This window comes from Rhipicephalus microplus, chromosome 3 (genome assembly GCF_043290135.1).
Source record: "Rhipicephalus microplus isolate Deutch F79 chromosome 3, USDA_Rmic, whole genome shotgun sequence".
NCBI lineage: Eukaryota > Metazoa > Arthropoda > Arachnida > Ixodida > Ixodidae > Rhipicephalus > Rhipicephalus microplus.
This window is the reverse complement of record NC_134702.1, coordinates 159,048,388-159,067,370: the sequence shown is the minus strand read 5'-3', so window position 1 is coordinate 159,067,370 and position 18,983 is coordinate 159,048,388. Positions and strand designations below refer to the sequence as shown.

Below are 18,983 nucleotides of genomic sequence, written 5' to 3'. Positions count from 1 at the left end.
GTGGCTGCTCTTTTGTTCTGTTAATACAGACCTCGTTTTTCTGGTCGCACCGTCGTCCTGTACTCTGTTATTTTCACCTAGCGACATTGGTGGAGGTGCTGGACTTCTCCAACTGATGCTTGGGACACCTCCGCGCCCTAGCACATCGAGTCCACCACCGCAATCCGTTCCTGCAGTGGATACTCCTGTCCACCGCTACAGTCGCCGACAGCGAGGCCTTAGTCCCCAGGTGATCCTGCTCGAACTTCTCCAGCAACACACCGTACCGGGAGAAATGGCTACCGGAGGGCCTTCACAGCTTACTGTTGATTAGCCTCTAATTCCCGAGACCTTCCACGGTGAGGTTTATGAAGACGTCGAGGACTGGTTAGCCCAGTATGAGCGAGCCGCCAAAGCCAACCGTTGGCCAACTGAACAAAAGCTATCGCGCGTCTACTTTGCTTTGGCAGACAGCGCTCGTACGTGGTACGAGAACCGCGAGTCAACGCTGTCTTCGTGGGAAGAATTTCGGCAGCAAATTCTCGGGACATTCGCAAACACCGACCGCTGTGATTCTGCTTTGCAGCTCATAGAGGCACGCATACAGAAACCAAACGAGAGCTTCGCCATGTTTGCGGAAGACATGACCCGCCTATTTCAGCGGGCCGACCCCGAGATGCTTGAAGGTAAAAAACTCCGACATTTAAGGGGGGACACGGGTTTTAAAAGCCGAAAAATCGTCAAAAAGTTGATTTTTTGGAAATGGCAGTTTTGCTATTTCCATCCAATATTCTACCATTTCGCCAAGTTTTATGCAGTTTGAAACGATATCTTAGCCGTAATATCAATTTTAGCACCAGTGCCAGCTAAATATGAGCCAAGAATTTGGTAAATAAAGCGCCTTTTCCGTGACACGCGACGGCCGTCATATTTGTCCGACAGCCGCGAATCATATATCGTTTGAAAGCGCAGCCTCTCGTCTTGATTTTCGCGCCATTTTCGGCTCCGAGCGCGCGTTGGCTGTGAAGATATCCCGATTCAAAAAGAAGTCCCAACACGCGCAGTAATTGGCCAGTTACGGCACGTGACCCGCAGCGGGTCACGCCATTGGCCTGACAGGCATCGTCTGCATCACTCCGCGGCGACTGTGCGCACACCGTACGCGTCAACTGGTTTTCGCACGTGAGCAACGATGTCGACGCCGTCGCCGAAGTTCGCTACGAAGTACAAATTCGGAACAAAAAGGAAGAGGAAGACTCCGTACAACTTCCAGAAATGCGCTGCTGTGCCACCACCAGTTCCTGACCATGCGGAGAACGGCGTGCTTCCCGAGTCGAGCGGCGCCGATGCGGGCGTGTTAGGCCTAGTCCCCCAAAGCGCTCTTGACAACCGCCGCGGGTCTTCGTCGTCGTTTCGGCACGACACTGCAATGTTGCAGCCAGAAGATTTGCGGCGTATAGAGAGTGAAGCTCAAGAAAAACTTAATGTACTTGCTTCAACTCCTGCTACTGCCCGAAAATCTGACTTTTTGGATCGTGATGACGCTGCCACACAAGCTAGCAACGATCTCGCTACAAGTTTTTTCATCGCTAGTTACGACTCGATGAACGCGCTGCTGGCGTCTACCAGTTGCAAGTGTACAATTTGTGGTGGTAACCTCACGGTGCGAAAAGGTGAGCGGGATTTTGGCCTTGCTGTGAAGTTTGTTGCCGAATGTGCGATCTGCGGCGATAATGTGCAGGGATGGAGCTCGCCGCGCGTGAGCGGCAAAGCAAAGCTCAGGCCTTTTGTCATAAACATCCTTGCGGAGCGTGCAATGCAGAGCACCGGAAACGGGCAAACCGCAATGAACGACATTTTTGCGGCGATGAACATTTCGGAGAGAGGAATGCACAATAAAACATGGCAGGGACACTTGAAAACGAAACTCGTCCCCGCGGCAACCGATGGGGCAGAAAAGTTGATGGGGACATGTGCACAATTAGTGCGCGATTTGTACCGTGACCTAAATATAAACAGCCCGGACAACATCGCTATATCGTTCGATGGCACATGGATGACGCGCGGCCACTCGTCTCATATCGGCGTCGGCACCGTAATTGAGCTCTACACAGGATTTGTGCTCGATTATGTAGTGCTCAGCAATTTCTGTGCTGGGTGCGCACGGGCACCAAAAGAAGTTGACCCTGCCTACCAGGCTTGGAAGGAGGCACACGCATGCCAGAAAAACACGGACAAAAAAGCTGGGGAGATGGAGGTGGAAGCGGCACTGATCCTCTTCCAAAGATCGCTGCAGAAGCATAAGCTGCGGTACACGACCTTGTTGTCGGATGGTGACAGCCGCGCTTACCTTGCTCTTCAAGATGCGAAAGTCTATGGATACATACCCGTGGACAAGGAAGATTGTGTTAACCACATTCACAAGAGAATGGGCACAGCACTGCGAAATCTAGTTTCCAAGCAGAAGTCCTCTGGTACAGAGAGTCTCGGTGGGAAAGGAAAGCTGACTGGTGAGCTTATCACCAAGCTCAGCAGCTACTATGGCTGGGCCTTGAAATCGCACAAAGGTGATGTCAAGGCCATGCATAAAGCAGTCATGGCCACATACTACCACATCACCTCAAACGATGTCACTTCTAACCACACTCTCTGTCCAGAGGGCCCAGATTCATGGTGCCGCCAAAACGCAGCAAAGGCCAAAGGTGAGCCTGCTCCAAAACACCGCCACAATCTGCCACCCCATGTATGTGAGGCGCTTCTTCCAGTTTACAGACGTTTGTCTGATGAATCGCTTCTTCGGCGATGCCTAAGAGGGAAGACCCAAAATAACAACGAGTGTCTCCACTCAATTATTTGGGCACTGGCGCCGAAGGAGAAACATGCATCATTGTTTGCTGTGCAAGCTGCTGTGGCAGAGGCTGTAATGAAGTTCAATTCTGGGTATGAAAAAGCTTCTACAGCCATACTTCAAGAACTTCAGCTAAACCCTGGCCAACAGTTGACCAAGCGCATGAGTGAAAAAGATCGCCACCGTGCTGAAGCATGCGCACGCAAGCATGCTTCTGCAGAAAACTTGCAGCGTGTGCTACGAAAACAACACCGAAATGACTCTAAACAGACAGACTATGTTCCTGGAGGGTACTGATGCTAGGCCATTTGTGAACATTGTAAATAGTTTGTGATTTTCTGTATTAAAATATGAGCCTATTTTGTTTTTTGACGTTTTCTCAGAATGTCATTTTCGATGTTTTTGAAACTTGCCAAAGCGATATCTTGGTCTTGAGGTCACATAGAGCCACAATTCTTGTGGTGGCATGTAGCTACATATGTCTCCTACACAAATGTAGGAACAGATTTTTCAATCTAGTCTTTCTAAATTTTTATTCTTGGTACTAATTTAATCGCTTGATAGAGATATCTGGAGATTAAACTTCAAATTGCTATAAAATTGGTAATACTTGTAATATTAAAAAAGTAATCCTACATTTGTGTTAATTACACTTCATAGTATCTAGCCATATGTCAATATTAATATTCTGGCCAATAATTGCCTTTCCATTGTTCTGATAAACAATATAGGATTAATTTTAATTATCTCTGCAACTGGCCAACCAATTTCAAAAGCAATTATATTTTTGAAATCAGCTTGAAAAACTCTGTCTGGGTTACAATTTTCATTGAATTTGGTCAAGAAATATAAAAAAAAAATTTAAAACCCTCTTCCCCCCTTAATGAGAGGCGTCAAGGAAGAGCTGTTTGCCGGTCTCCTACGCAACCCACCAACAAGCGTAGCCGAATTTGTCAAAGAGGCTACAACAATCGAGCGAGCACTGCAGCAACGGCGCCGATACCATGACCAACCAATCAAAACATCTCCCAGTCTCTCTTTGAGTGCCGGTAGTGAGTGTTCTCTGCGCGAACTCATTCGTGAGGTCGTTCGGGAGGAGATCTGAAACCTCCTTGTGACTCTGCAAGAAAATACCATGGCTTGCGTTGCAGAAGTTGTGCGGCAAGAACTCCGCCAGGCATTTTCGTTGCCCGAATCGCCCTCAGACCAGCGGTCTGTGAGCTACGCATCAGCTGTCCGTCGACACACTCCAGTGTCCTACAACTCGTCACCACTGGCTTATCGTGACGTGAGCCAAGGGCCTTACAACGAGCCGTGGGCCCCAGCTCCCAATCCGCCGCAGCCGTATCCACAGTCCAACGTGCCTATGCAAACGGCGCCAATGTACACTCCGCCGACATCTGCATCTTGGTCGCAAGGTATGCCCACCAGTCGACCATTCATCCGTAAGACGGACTTGTGGCGCACCGTCGACCGTCGACCACTTTGCTTTCATTGCGGAGAAGCCGGCCATATTTTCCGCCATTGCCCGTACCGTGACCGTAGACATCATAACTTTCTACAAACCTCCCCTCGTGCCTATTTCGATAACCGCCGTGACAGCAGTGCAGGCCCGCAAGCACAGCAACCCGAAGTGCCGTATCGTCGACCCCGCTCTCCTTCACCTGCACCGAACTCGCCGCCGCAGCGCAGGTACTCCGAGGTGGTCCGGGGCAGATCTCCAAGCCCTCGTCGGGGAAACTAACAGCTGCGACCTTTGGGGGGAAGGTTGCCGCCCGTCGAGATGCTAACACACCCCTAACATCTTCTCTACGACGTGATATGACGAATGATACCACGGATCGTACGACGCACGATACCAAGGACGATACGATGTCACCGACATCAACGGAAATCGTAAGCGCCAATCTAGACATTTGTATAGACGGACGCCCAATAACAGCACTGGTAGATACTGGTGCGGACTTCTCTATTATTAGCCGTAAACTCGCCGACTGCCTAAAGAAAGTAAGAACAATATGGATGGGACCAAACATTAGAACCGCAGGGGGTCAATTGGTGACGCCGACAGGCAAATGTACAGCTCGAATTAATATCGGCAGTTCAGATTTCGTCGCTACTTTCGTAATTTTACCGGTGTGCTGCAAAGACCTGATCTTGGGCATGGACTTCTTGCGTGAATACGGTGCCATTATCAACATTCCTGAGAAATCGGTTACGTTTTGGACGGCCCCAGATCAAGTTTCAGATGTGCCCTGTACAGACCAGCGACGTCAGCCTTTGCGTGTCTTCGAAGACGACGTGACCATACCACCACGGTCGAGTGCACTCGTGGCTGTGACATGTGACACGTCGAGCGATTCTGAAAACATCGCCGAGCAAATTCTAACACTGCTATTCAGCCATGGTTTATCTATCGCAAGAGGCGTCGTAAGCATAAAATGCGGACACACACACGTCCTTATTACGAACTTCAGCTCTGAACGCCGACATCTAACGAGGGGCATGGCAGTCGCGTACGTGGAAGAGCTCGTCGAGATGACAGACTGCCTAACTCTTGAAAAAGATATTTCAACTGATCTCACCCCTGCACCTCTATCTGTTGATATTGGCCCAAGTTTGCTGCCGGCGCAGAAGCAAAGTATCATGCAGCTTATTAACAAGTTTGAAGATTGTTTCTCTTCGATTTCCAGGGTCCGTCAAACGCCGCTGACGAAACATCGAATTATAACGGACGACATGACCAGACCCATCAGGCAAAACCCGTACCGGGTAGCTCCGCGACAACGTGAAGCCATCGAAAAGCAGGTGCGACAGATGCTTGAAGACGACGTTATTCAGCCGTCGAAAAGCCCTTGGGCTTCGCCGGTTGTATTAGTGAAGAAATAAGATGGCACCTTACGTTTCTGCGTGGATTACCGCAAGCTGAATCAGGTGACAAAAAAAAGACGTCTACTCACTTTCACGTATCGACCATTCACTCGATCGACTACGGCACGCGCGTTATTTCTCGTCGATGGATCTAAGGAGTGGGTATTGGCAGATTTTCGTGACACCCGATGGCCTTTTTGAATTTAAGGTACTTCCATTTGGCTTGTGCTCAGCACCGGCAACGTTTCAGCGGCTAATGGACACCGTACTATCAGGCCTCAAGTGGCAGACGTGCTTAGTGTATTTAGATGTCATCGTATTTTCTGCCACATTCGACGAACACGTCAGGCGACTGCACTCAGTATTTCAAGCTATCCATTCCGCCGGACTAACACTTAAGCCGGAAAAATGCCATTTCGGCTTCGAAGAGCTTCTGTTCCTGGGGCATCTTGTCAGCAGTGAAGGTGTGCGGCCTGACCCTGAAAAAATAGCTGCCGTTACGAATTTTCCAGCGCCAACTGACAAAAAGGCCGTCAGACGGTTTTTAGGACTGTGTGCTTACTACCGACGCTTCATTGAGAACTTCTCGCGCATTGCCTCGCCGTTGACTCGTCTTACCAGAGAAGACGTCGCATTCGTATGGAATGAAGAGCAGCAAAAATCATTCGACGAGCTGCGGCAACGCCTTCAGAAGCCACCAGTCCTCGCACACTTTGATGATGACGCACCGACAACAGTGCACACCGACGCTAGCAATGTCGGCTTAGGAGCTGTACTTGTGCAGTGGCAGGATGGCGCTGAACGAGTAATTGCTTACGCGAGCAGAACTCTTTCACGTGCGGAAGAAAATTATTCCACTATGGAAAAAGAGCGCCTTGCGGTGGTGTGGGCGGTTATAAAATTCCGTCCATACCTGTATGGTCGTCCTTTTAATGTTGTCAGCGACCATCACTCCCTCTGCTGGTTGACGAATTTAAGAGACCCTTTAGGTTGGCGCGCTGGAGCCTGAAGCTTCAAGAATTTGACAGGACGGTGGTCTACAGATCGGGGAAGCGACATTCAGACGCCGATTGCCTTTCTCGTGCGCCATACGAACCTGCGACGGCAGAAGATGACGATACAGCCTTTGTCGGAGTTGTAAACACGGCAACTGTCGCACAGCTGCAACGAGACGACCCCGAACTAGAACCCATAATACGTTTTTTAGAGGGTCACACTTCAGCTGTACCTAGACTGTTTGCGAGAGGGCTTTCGTCATTTTGCTTGCGCAACAACGTCCTGTATAAGATGAACTTCACGCCACATGGAAACGACTACTTACTCGTCGTCCCAACATCTCTAAGGAGCGAAGTATTACAGGCATGCCACGATGAACCAACATCCGGCCACCTGGGTTACACGCGTACGTTGTGCAGAGTGAGGCAGAAATACTACTGGCCACGACTGACGGCAACCGTTCAACACTATGTTCGGACGTGCCTTGATTGCCAGCGCAGAAAAGTTCCACCCGTCAAACCAGCAGGCCTCCTCCATCCTATTGACGTGCCTGTTACTCCATTCGCTCAAGTCGGAATGGATCTTTTGGGCCCATTTCCAACCTCATCAGCAGGTCGCAGATGGATTATAGTAGCCACCGACTACCTCGCTCGTTACGCCGAAACCAAGGCTTTGGAGAGGGGCACGGCAAGTGAAGCAGCCCGATTTTTCGTAGAGAATGTGGTGCTGAGGCATGGTGCTCCATCAGTGGTAATAACTGACAGGGGAACTGCATTCGCAGCCGAACTATTACAGACAGTTTTAAGACTTAGTGGCACATCCCACCGGCGAACAACGGCGTATCATCCGCAAGCGAATGGTCTTACGGAACGTCTCAACAAGACACTAGTGGATGCCCCACTTGGAGCATCCACACTAGTGGATGCTCCAAGACACTAGTTTATGCTCCACATCGACGTACATGCTCTGCATGTACGTCGATGTGGAGCATAAAAACTGGGATGAGATCTTGCCGTATGTCACGTTCGCCTATAACACGGCTTATCAAGAAACAACAAGAACAACGCCATTCCGCCTTCTTCATGGTCGTGAAGTCACCACTATGCTGGATGCTATGCTGCCGCACGAGTGCGAAGACGCTGAAACGGATGCTGATTATATCACTCAGCTGGCCGAAGAAGCCCGACAACTTGCACGCCTACGTATTAGTCGCCAGCAGGACTACGATTCAAGACGGTACAATCTTCGTCACCGACCAGTCTCCTACGAGCCAGGAGAGAAAGTTTGGATATGGACACCTATTCGGCGCTGTGGCCTCTCAGAAAAACTGATAAAACGGTACTTCGATCCCTATAAAGTTCTGCGACGTCTCAGTGACATTAATTATGAGGTTGTTCCTGATACTGCGCACTCTTCAAGGCGTCGAAGGTATGCTCCAGAAGTTGTGCACGTGGTACGCATGAAGCCTTATTTCGCCGAATGAACTCATGCGTTTCCAACGAGTACAAACCGCTTTGATTATAAAGCATCGGGACGATGCTTTCTTGAATGGGAGGCTAATGTCACGGCTAAAGGCCGGGCAAGAAGACAGAGGACGACGAAGTGATGAGCGTGGACAGCACCCACGATTCCTCTGAGAAACAAGAAGTCGAAGTGGCTGCTCTTTTGTTTTGTTAATACAGACCTCGTTTTTCTGGTCGCACCGTCGTCCTGTACTCTGTTATTTTCGCCTAGCGACAATATTCTTATGAGATAGCAACACGAAAGTGTGTTTTTTTTTGCTAGATTGATGAAGCGCCGGCGGGGTGGTTTTTCAGAGTTGTCCTATCGAGATCTTATGAAGCTATCCAGTGGCTGAACCGTACTTATGTACAGCTGCGGCCATGTCTGTGTACAGTGCGAGCAGCCGGTTATTGCTCTGCGGGGGGACACCTTGCGGTAGTCTCTGGTTCTGACATGGATCGAACGCATGCGTGGTCTAGTAGTCAGTCTGACCACGTCATGGCCCGAACCTGCCGCAAAGTGTCAACCCGCTGAGCGAAAATCCGCTGCTCGCGCGCTTTGTACAGACGTGGCCGCAGCTGTTCATTTTGGTGCATCTAAAGTGTTGCCGATAAAACAACACTTTACATGTGAAAGGCGAAGACGCTGTTTTCTCAGCCTCTCCTCCTCTTTCAACTTCTGTGGAAGCCCAACTGATGTTGCAGACAAAGTTGTGCTCCCTTCAAGTTAAGTTATAAATTTGCCTTGTAGATGTCAACGTACAAAATAATTTGAAATTTTGGATCCTAAAAACTGTCGGCTTCCGTTTTTTCGGATTTCCTGCCAAAATTTCAGGTCTAAAGCAGCATTAATTAAGCCCCCACCACATCTGTCACATGTATCATCTCTATGTGGTCTTGAGTCTAATTCGCGATTGTGGCGGAGTCTGAAAGGTGGCTATAGAAATTTCACCATTGAAAGAAAGCCCAAGATAGCTATGCAGTTTATCCTCGGCATTGCTGTTGTCGAAGCTGTGATGTCGGCTTTTTCCATAATTATTTCGCACTTAACCAACAGAGATTGATCTTATTTTTCAGTCATCAAAGGCGCAAGCTTTGGAATGCATTCACTTTTCATCAAAACTTGTTTTAAATAACCAGGAGACTGTATGGTCAAAAAGAAAGCATTAAAAGTTCATGTCAAGACTTCATAAGTTCTGTTGTAGCCAAATGTGCTTGGGTTAATGTCCTGCATGGCTAGAAAGTCAATCAAAAGAGCTTTAGTGTCGCTTGAACAAGTACTATAACATTGCATAGAAGTGCAGGGAACGCAGAAAAATACCACAGGCAATTGCCTAAGTCGGATGGCTCCAAGCAAGAGTAGCAGCTACATTTAGTGTATGTGGAGTTCTAGTGCAAGGCAGTACAAAGAGACAATAAGTGTGATGTAAGCGGTTGCCATTTCGAAGGCATTGCCACTTTTCACTGCTAAGTGTCATGCACTGGATCCCAAAAGTAATGGAAGCAAGTGACACTCAAAACAGTCATTGCATTGCACATGCGCTGTCCAAGCTTGCTATACAGTGAAATTTCGATTATACGGCTCCCGCTTTCCTTACGACTCTCATTTTACGACGAATCTGTTTGGTCCCAGCGAAATCCCCATGGAAGTAATGTATTAAACACGATGGCTATACGACGCAATTTTATGCTGACGACTTTTCAATTCTGGCGAAGAGGGAAAAAAAACGTCACAGTTTCGCCACAAGGGCAAAGCAACAAACGCGATAGCAACAACTTAGAATGTAACACTGAGAACAAAAAGCAGATAAAAACCTGCAGCGCTCAGCTCACTCACAAATACGCAGAACAACACTTAGGACAAGAGCGAACTAACAACGTTTACAGCTCGACGCTTAACGTGCTGGAACAAAAATGACTGTCGAAACGTAATCACAGGTACAGGTATGAGGGATGAACTAACGAGTGTCCCAGTTGTTACTTCGCTGTGTTTGAAAAGCGTGCTATTTTTGCAAATGGGGCTTGTGCAGTGAGTGATCTTTGTGCTCCCGGCAACTTAACGCAATCGTTCCAGTGAAAGCCGAAGACGCATGATTCTCTCTCACCACAGGATGAGCACGCGGATAAGCCCCCTCCCCTTCCGCGGCGCAAACCACTCATGGGGCATGAGCACGCATCGGCGCATCGTGACAAGATGAGTGCCGAGCGCGCTCATCGCACCATCTCGCTGGTAATGCTGAAAACGCGCTGTGTCCCCTTGAGATAGGCTCTGCCAGCGCTGTGTGGTAGATATAAATAGCTTGCGGTTTCAATGTTGAAGGAGGTGCTTCTACGTGGCTCAGTAGCTAACGCTGCGCACTCAAGAACGAAAGGTCAGACATTCGATTCTGCGTGCGGGAGTCTTTTTCTGGATTATTTTTTCTTCTTGTGTGTTCATATACATAGATACGTGTACCTATTCGGTGAATGACAGCTGGTGCTGGCGGCAAAACCAGCTGAGAGTGTCCATATAGTTGCTATCGCAATAAAAACTTTTTACTCGAATTGAATGGCAACCACCAAATATGCGCAAGTGCTAGGTAAGAACCTGTGTTCTCTTTCGTTGACTATTAGAAAAGTCCAGTGAGTTGAGACAGTAAGTTGTAGAGTGAAAAATTTATTCTCCTGACACTTCGGCGCTTCTGTTTACATGCCTCGATAGCTTGTGTGTCTAGGGTCATTACCTACACAAGCTGTATCCACATGGAGTAGTAGCTCCAGCTTGATGGAAAGGTCATCTTTGACATCTGGATATTTTTACTTTTTTAATCCATGGCATCGTTTCCTGGACGATATACTGCTGATCTCCTGCCTTTGTTTGTGGCACTCACAGTCACAGGCCTTGAGTATGCAAAAGGACTCAATGCAGCAATTTTCACGCTGAAAAATAACTTTGGTTAGATGTAAACATTCGTAATAACAGTGGGACATCACCAGCTACACTTCAAGGCAACAAATTACAAAGCGCACTGCTCAGTCACGCATGAAGGCATCTACGCACACCCACGGTCTGTGGCCATTATGTGTTGGGAATCTTACTGTGTCACTCTACGGACGGAAGGTTGTTGCCAATGTGGTTTTGATTTCCTTTGCATGCACAGGCAATTTTTTACTCTTCTCTCTGGAAAAAAAAAATGAATGGATTAGACATTCTAAGTTTGAGAATGAAGATTTGCTTACGGCTGCTTCAACTAAACAATGCCGTCGTTAGCTTTCATTTTTGAAGATAATTAATCTACCTTCCTTGAACAAGCGCAAGATAGTGCTGTTGGCTTTAGGCGGTCTGTCCCCCCCCTTTTTTTTTGGCAAGACTGAGTATCACTGCCTATATTCCTAGTTTTTCAATTATATGATGCCCCGATTACGCTACAATTTTGTGGGGTCTCGTGAAAGTCGTATAATCGGGGCTCCACTGTATCTCTTGTGAATTTCAGGTGGGCCACGACAACTGGGTTCGTGGTGTCAAGTTCCACCCCGGTGGCAAATACCTGCTGAGCTGCTCAGACGACAAGACGTTGCGTGTCTGGGAGCTGGCACACCAGCGATGCTGCAAGACCTTGGAGGCCCACTCGCACTTCTGCACATCGCTGGGTGAGCAGCCTTTGCTCGTCTTTCTAATGCTATGCGTGACACCATCTCTGTGGCAGTGGGACTTCGCTCCTGTAAGCGAGGCTACTGGGCTTTCATTTTGTGACCATTGCAGCTGTACTCGATGACGATGGCCTACCGGTGTGATGTCGGTGCATGTTAAAGAACAGATGGTCAAGCTTTTTGGAGCTCTCTACTACGGCGTTTCTGATAATCGCGTGAGGATTTGGGACATAAAACCTCAGATGTGATCGACGACGATGGCCTGAAGTGCGAGGGTGCGAACACCCTCTCTGTGGCCGTGGGACTTCGCTCCTGTAAGCGAGGCTACTGGGCTTTCATCTTGCGACCATTGCAGCTGTACTCGATGACGATGGGCTACTGGTGTGATGTCGGTGCATGTTAAAAGAACAACAGATGGTCAAGCTTTTTGGAGCTCTTCACTACGGCGTTTCTGATAATCAAATAATGAATTTGGGACATAGCACCTCAGATGTGATCGATGACGATGGCCATAAATGCGAGGGTGTGACACTTGAAGAGCAAGGTCCTGTGGAAACTGCTTGCCAGGTTTGTCTGAGGGCCAGAGCAGTTTAGTGTTAGTACAGCTGTTGGTCCTTTCTTATCGTGAGCGTCTCTCATAATGATATGGTGGTTTTGGGATGTTAAACCCCACAAAATCAATTTTTTATTGTAAATGACAAAAAAGAAAACTGCATGTTTAAGCGAATAGTGATTTTGGTCAAATAATTTTCAAATTGAGTTCCAATACTATATATCACATATTAAAAAGAAAAATGGGCATAGTTGACATGACCTAACTAATTCTTAAAAATTGAAACAAGGCCTTGCATATGTCCTTTTTTTTCTTTACCAGAAAAAGTGGGAACAACGTTGAATACTGTATATTGCCCAATATAAATCGATCCCGAACTTGCAACCCCTTTTAGGCAAAAAAAATTGATTCAAAGTGCAGCCTCATGCTGTGGCCATAGCACACCAGTAAGTCTTTCAGAAGGGGGAGTGATGCAAATAAACATCTATTTGCCCGTGAAACATCGCTTATACTGGTCGCTTGAGAGAAGGATGTGGCGGTCAGTCATTGCCCATCGTGTGAGCCACTGCTGCTGCTCGCTATTGGAAGGGCTGCTGGTGGTACGAGATGCCGCATGTGGAAAACACCGCATGGACCATGTCGACAGTCCATATTAGGCATCATCAATCCTGTTGTGTACATGTATCCCGAAGGAGTATGGCCACTAGCGTGGGTCCGGTCTTAGCGAGCTGCAGAGCACGCGTTAATCATCGCTGTGGCGAGAACACGGTACTGCTCAAGGTCGCAACACTTTATTGCCTGCAGCAACACCAAAAGCTCAGTACAGAGCCTGTTGCAAAGGCACAGTTGGAAAGCAAATGGGCTTATCCACGCCACGGGAGAGAAGTACTACACAGGGGTGTCGCGAGCATGTCTCCATAGGCAAAGGTGATTCACGGGGACACCGGAACAAAAGGCCCGGTTGCTCGAGCGAGGGCAAAGGCGCTCGCGTTGGCTTCGAAGAGATACGGGTTGGCATAGCCTGGCCACTCACTAGGGCACCGCACCGTTCTTCGGCCTAGCGTTCGGAAGGGGGGGCGACAACAGGTAAGCGTTCGCTGCAGGTGCAAGGCGTTGGTGAAGTCCGAATGAGCCCCAAATAAATGGAGAGCCAGAGTACGGAAAAGAAATGCGTGCTTACACCTTGTCCTCCCAGAGAGGTTCTCTCTCACTTCCGACGCGCATGCGCAAAACGTTTTGAGAGACTTTGCGCGTGGCGCCACAGTCATCCGTTACCCGGTGAGAGGGGTTAAACGTCACTTCCCGCTCTCCCAGCACGAAAGACCGCAGAAGAGAGGAGAGTCATGTGAGGACATCAGAACGCAGAAAGAGGCAGCAAAGCCCGCGCAAAGGCAGGGGGCTAGCCTTGATTCCCACAATCTATATCGCTCACCACTTCGCTTCGGTTTTAACGCGGTTAGCGGGTTGCTCATATTCTTCGCGATGGTACACGCTTTTTCTTAAAAATGATCATAGCTGTCTCTCAGGCTTTAGCTTCTCTGGTTGTGAACCCACTCTTGAATAAGCCTCCACATATAGGTCCGCGATACAAACGGTGTGTCGCGGTGCATGCGAAGATTTAGGTCCTTTGTTTTCTTTATCCCCTCACGCACTTTTTGCACACATCGAACTTGCACCCAGCTTTATTGTTGTTTTCCGGCTGTGCACAGAGGATCGCTTGACGCTTCAAAGCAGCGCTGTACTGTTGCTCGTGTAGCGGTGACACCTTGGCGTACGTTGAGCAGCTTTGCAAATGGCACACAACACTGTTCGCAAGCGAGCAAAATGCAAAAATGGTGAACACAGGCGAACAGCGGTGAGTGCAAAAAGGCGTGAAGACGCTTGTGGGTGCATGTGGCTGGACATGTGGATTACCGTGAAAACCGTAATGTAGGTTGACCACCCAAAGGTTGCATCTCTGGAAAAGAAAATTTTAAAAATCACAAAGTATCGCGGCGCACCCTTACCTCAGTAATTACGCGACACAACCAACTGCACTGCGATGACATTTCTTTTTATTTGACACTAATCTTGCGTAGTTAAACGCCAGAAGGCCACAAAATGCTGTCGCTCATACTGCCGAACTTGAGTCCGGCGACGTCTGTTTTTTACTAGTAACGTCCCAGAGTGCATCGTCCTCCGGTCCATCCAATGCATTGCTGATGCAACATTTGCGGAAAAATTGAAATATGCCAGTCATTCTGTTTTATAAGTCGCCGCACCAACGATGGTGATCCCTCGAATTGCACCTTTGTGAGCCCAGAGTTGCACGCGCTCTCAAGAGCTTTCATGCGGCTGCACTCTGCTGTTATGGGTAGCGACCTTGCACACAGCTACTGGATGAATTGAATGAGTAGTGTTTCCAGTTTGGGGTGCACTGCAGTCCGTCTTTGAAGCGATGCTTTTTTTTTTGTTACTGCAGGGTGTGATGTGCTGCTTTTATTGGCTCCTCCAGTTTTCTCTCATGCATCGAATTCGTGTTGTGCCGCCAGATCGCCGTGCGCTTCTGCATACTTAATAACTTCTATCTGAAAGTCTATCGTAAAGTGCTGTCGACTACCACTCATTTCTGAAGGAAAAAGACAAAAGAAAACAGGGGACTGACAGTAAATAACCAAAGCAAAATGGCGTTGCTAAAACACTGTAGGCCTTGCGTAGCCTTGCCAAATGGCACTGCTGCTGATGCTCATGATGGCAATGGAGGCTTTCAACTTCATCTGCCCATTGTTGCAAGACTTCTACATTTTTTTCTGCCAATGATTGGTATATAAGACGAGAGTTGACTTTTCATTGCTTTTTTTTACATTCGACCTATATTTTAACATTTATGGTAGTTCTCTGCGAAGTGTTGCCAGCCCACACGTCGCTGCCAGCTTTTCCGAGAAATGCCCATGGTGCTTAGCGGGAAATCTGAATTTTGTAATTGCCTAGTGAGCAAGTGCTGTTAAGGCACCCTGTCCACTAAAGTGAAGGACACGTGTCACGTCTCTCGCGAACGGTAAACATCACATTTTTAGCGAGAGAGAGGTTCATGTCAAGTTTTTCGCAACAGATGGATGTCTGTCGCGTTGTTAGTGAGCGATAAACACGTGTCGCGTTTTTTGCTAGTCGAGTGCACCGTCATGCGGCGAGTGCTGGTGTTGCTGATCTTGCCCGACAGACACGCCGATACGGTGGCACTACCATTGAAACAGTGATGTCAGCAGTGACGCTTCTCGAAAAAATGATGCATCTTCAATGCGCTGTTGCTGACACCTCCTCCTCTAGCCAACATAGCTATACTGTGGTTTCGCGATCAGTTTCCACGACTCCATTGCTTCTGCAGCTGACTTTATTAATGTGGCGAATAGCAGTGAATTCTAGAACGACGACCGTTCGTCGGACCTTTCAGAAAAGTCAATTCCAAGTCGACTTTACGATTCCCTGTATGGTTCGACTACCTTTGAAAGGCTGTTTTATTGGAAAAACGTAGACTTATAATCTGCAATAGTATATGGTAATAGCCTTGTAGTCTCAATTCCAATTGCATTGCATATGTTCCATTTAAATGTTTATTTTTTGCTGCATAGTGGGGCAAAGTTCCTTCCAGGCACCTTTTACCAACCGTTCGTGATGGTGCGCACATGTCTTGGCGCAGATTTCCACCGCACAGCGCCGTACGTAGTGACGGGCAGCGTCGACCAGTCAGTCAAGGTGTGGGAGTGCCGCTAGACGCCACTGACCGCTGCGAGCATTCACGGTGGCGCCCTGCTGGCCGAGGACTGACGACCGCAGCAGCAGCAGTCCCTCCTGCAGACAAAGCCTTGGCAGTGACTCAGCTCATGCTTCCAGAGTCTCTCCAACTGCTGCACTGCACCCAGACAATTTTTTTTTTTGTTGCCCCCACTTTGATTTCAACAGCCCTGCTGCCATCGCTGCCGCTGCCACCACCACAAGTCCGCTCGTTAACAGTTTTTGCTGCGGATCGTTGTGCACCGGCTGCACTGTTGCTGCTCCCGCTACCGCTGCCGCAACGCTGCATTGTTTACATACGAGCCACTGCCCGATGCACCACCAAGTGGCTCAGGAATGCAGGATTCTTGCCTACGTTTCAAGTGGACGCCATGGCTGGTGCAGAGGGTGGTGCCTGTCTGGAACTTTTTTTTTTTAACCAATTTTGCCAACCCGAGAGCACATGTGCCTATATATGTTTATTTCCTAAGTTGTAGGCATCCTGGGAACTTTTTGTGGGAAGGGTGACCCAGACTGTTTGGTGTTGTGATGTCTTTGGTGACCGAAAGGGTGGATAGCGGCAAAAAGGGTTAGACAGCACCACCTCGGTGAAACTTCAGTGCACAGTTTGGAGGATTTCCAAAACATTGCTGTACTCTGTCGGGGTAACGTTTGCCAGAGAAATGAGTCTGCTCCTGGTGGAAAGAGACCACATGTTTGTTTCGTTTGGTTGCGCGATTGTCACTGGCTGCTCGTAGTGCGGCTGACTGAGCAGTGAGATAAAGCTCGTGGCTATAGATTCAGCCCGTGGCACGTGCCAGCTATGCGAGAAACTTCCAGGGTGCTTGATGAAGCGATGTTTGTGCAACAAAAAAATCTCTCAATGCGAAGGAGTTCGTATCATTGCCAATGGGACAGGCGGGTTTGAAAAAGATGTGGTGCTTCTGGCTGTTAAGGAAGCACCAAAGGCTATACATATTGCACAGTGTTGGCTGTTAAGGTTTATAGAGCTTGTTTGAAAAAATCGGTACCAAACTACAAAAAAGCCCAGTGAATTAGGCTGTGGACCCTCCTCACAAATTAGAAAGGAAAGTTTAAAAAAAGAAATTGATGGATACTATTTAGTGAAATGCTAAGTGTCTGATTCAGTCCTCTTTTTATGAATATGCGCAGAATGAGGGGGTATGGATGTATTGCTACACATTATTAGTGACAACCAATATAGGTTTTTTCGCTAGGTGACCTTCTTGCAGAACAGGTTTTCTTCTGTGGTGTGCAGAGGATAGGCGTTGTTTTTGGCTGAAGTTTTTTTTTTTTTTCAGTAATGTTTCTTTATTGCCTCTAGTGACCACAATTGAATCCACATTTCAGTACACTGTTTTCTGATTTTTTTTTCAGCTCTGCTATAAAAAAATGCATCCGTTGTTCTCTCCACTGAACTGATTGGGGCTAGGTGGGCGCGTCTTGTTTTTAATCCATAGCTTTTGAAGAATTGTAAATACATGTTTCTTTTGTTTTCTTTGAGCCCCAGCAGAAAGGGAATGTAATAAACGATGTGGTCCGCTATTTGTGTGCATGCTCCTTGCGTCCTGCATTATTCCTCCCTGTGAATGTTCTCAAAGAAAACTGCGTTTATGCGAGCACATTAAACTAATGCGCGTTTTATTCTTTTTTTTCAATTGTTCAACTGCGAAGACTTTTGCAAAAGGTAACAGGTCTAGCCAGTTACTGCTGCGATACAAGGTTGAAGTAAAGTCGGCCTGTGGTTTCTATTGCATCTTGTATATTTTTAGTGGTGCCATCGTAATGAGAGTGTGAGGAATGTTCATCGGGTTTTCTGAAGCTGCATTGTAGTGCCGTGAATTGACGATTGAGCACCATTGATTTACTTCATGGGCTGTTTTTTATTTCATCAGATGTGCTTGCCGCTGTTCTAATGCATGCAATGATTGAAAAGAAAGGTGTTTTTAATCTAATGTTTGCAGCCACTGGTGGTTTCGTGGGCTTGCTAGGGCAGAAAAGGGGGTTCGTAGCAAACGGTGCAGCGTCAATGGAGCTTGCTGATCCCGATCAGAGGATGGAAACACATTCACGGCTTTTTTCGAGAGGTGCTCCGACAATTTAAATGAGCGTACACTGTTGTGCACGGAACTTCAATGCTCATTCAGGCGGGCAGATCTAATTATGGCGACTTTTCAAAGTGTTGGCGACATTGGCTGGATGTTGCGTTCTCAGCTTTTGTGTGCGGGGACCTCTCACACGAAATGCTCCTTTGAATGTTGTGGCAAGCGTGACGATACAGCTTTTAGTGCAAACAAAGTGACGCTTTTTGAACCCTGCTGCCATTATGTGCGGCACAAAAAAAAAATTGAAACAAAAGTGACACTGTAGGGTGGGCAAGAGTCTGTGCCCTTCGCTTGTTTGACATTTGCCGTGAGATGCATAGTCTTACTGTAAACTCACATTTGCACTGGGCGCTTCCGTCAAGTGACTTGCAAAGTTTTAACTTTTGACACACCGTATTTTTTCATTTCCATAGTGGCACCGTCTTCTTGGAACCCTCTATATACAGAACCAGTCATCTTGAGACTTGAGGGGTTTCTGAACTGCTTTTATTGCTTTCAGTCTCTGGCCGTGGCAAACTGGCTAATACGGCTGCTGCATGGGCCAGTGTTCAGCCCTTCACTTTAGGACACAGTAGGAGTGTGTGTGCGTGTGTGTGCTGCTGAATCCTATGTGTATACTACATACGCCTCCAGATATATATTTATAGGGATGCTCGTGAGCGAAGGCATGCGGGTTAATTGTATAACTGTTTGTGAGGCATTCCAGTTTGTTCATCTGTGTTTGTGGA

General features: G+C 47.9%; 1 protein-coding gene across 1 annotated transcript in view; it reads left to right on the top strand.

The window, feature by feature from the left end:
- Positions 1-16,438, top strand: part of LOC119170003 (LisH and WD40 domain-containing Lis-1) — a 60,847-nt gene extending 44,409 nt beyond the window's left edge. Inside the window, exons 11-12 of the mRNA XM_037421018.2 lie at positions 11,670-11,826; positions 16,056-16,438. Coding sequence (XP_037276915.1) covers positions 11,670-11,826; positions 16,056-16,129 — 231 coding nt within the window. The 3' untranslated portion in view covers positions 16,130-16,438. The remainder of the gene's footprint in view (positions 1-11,669; positions 11,827-16,055) is intronic.
- Positions 16,439-18,983: the final 2,545 nt, after the last annotated feature.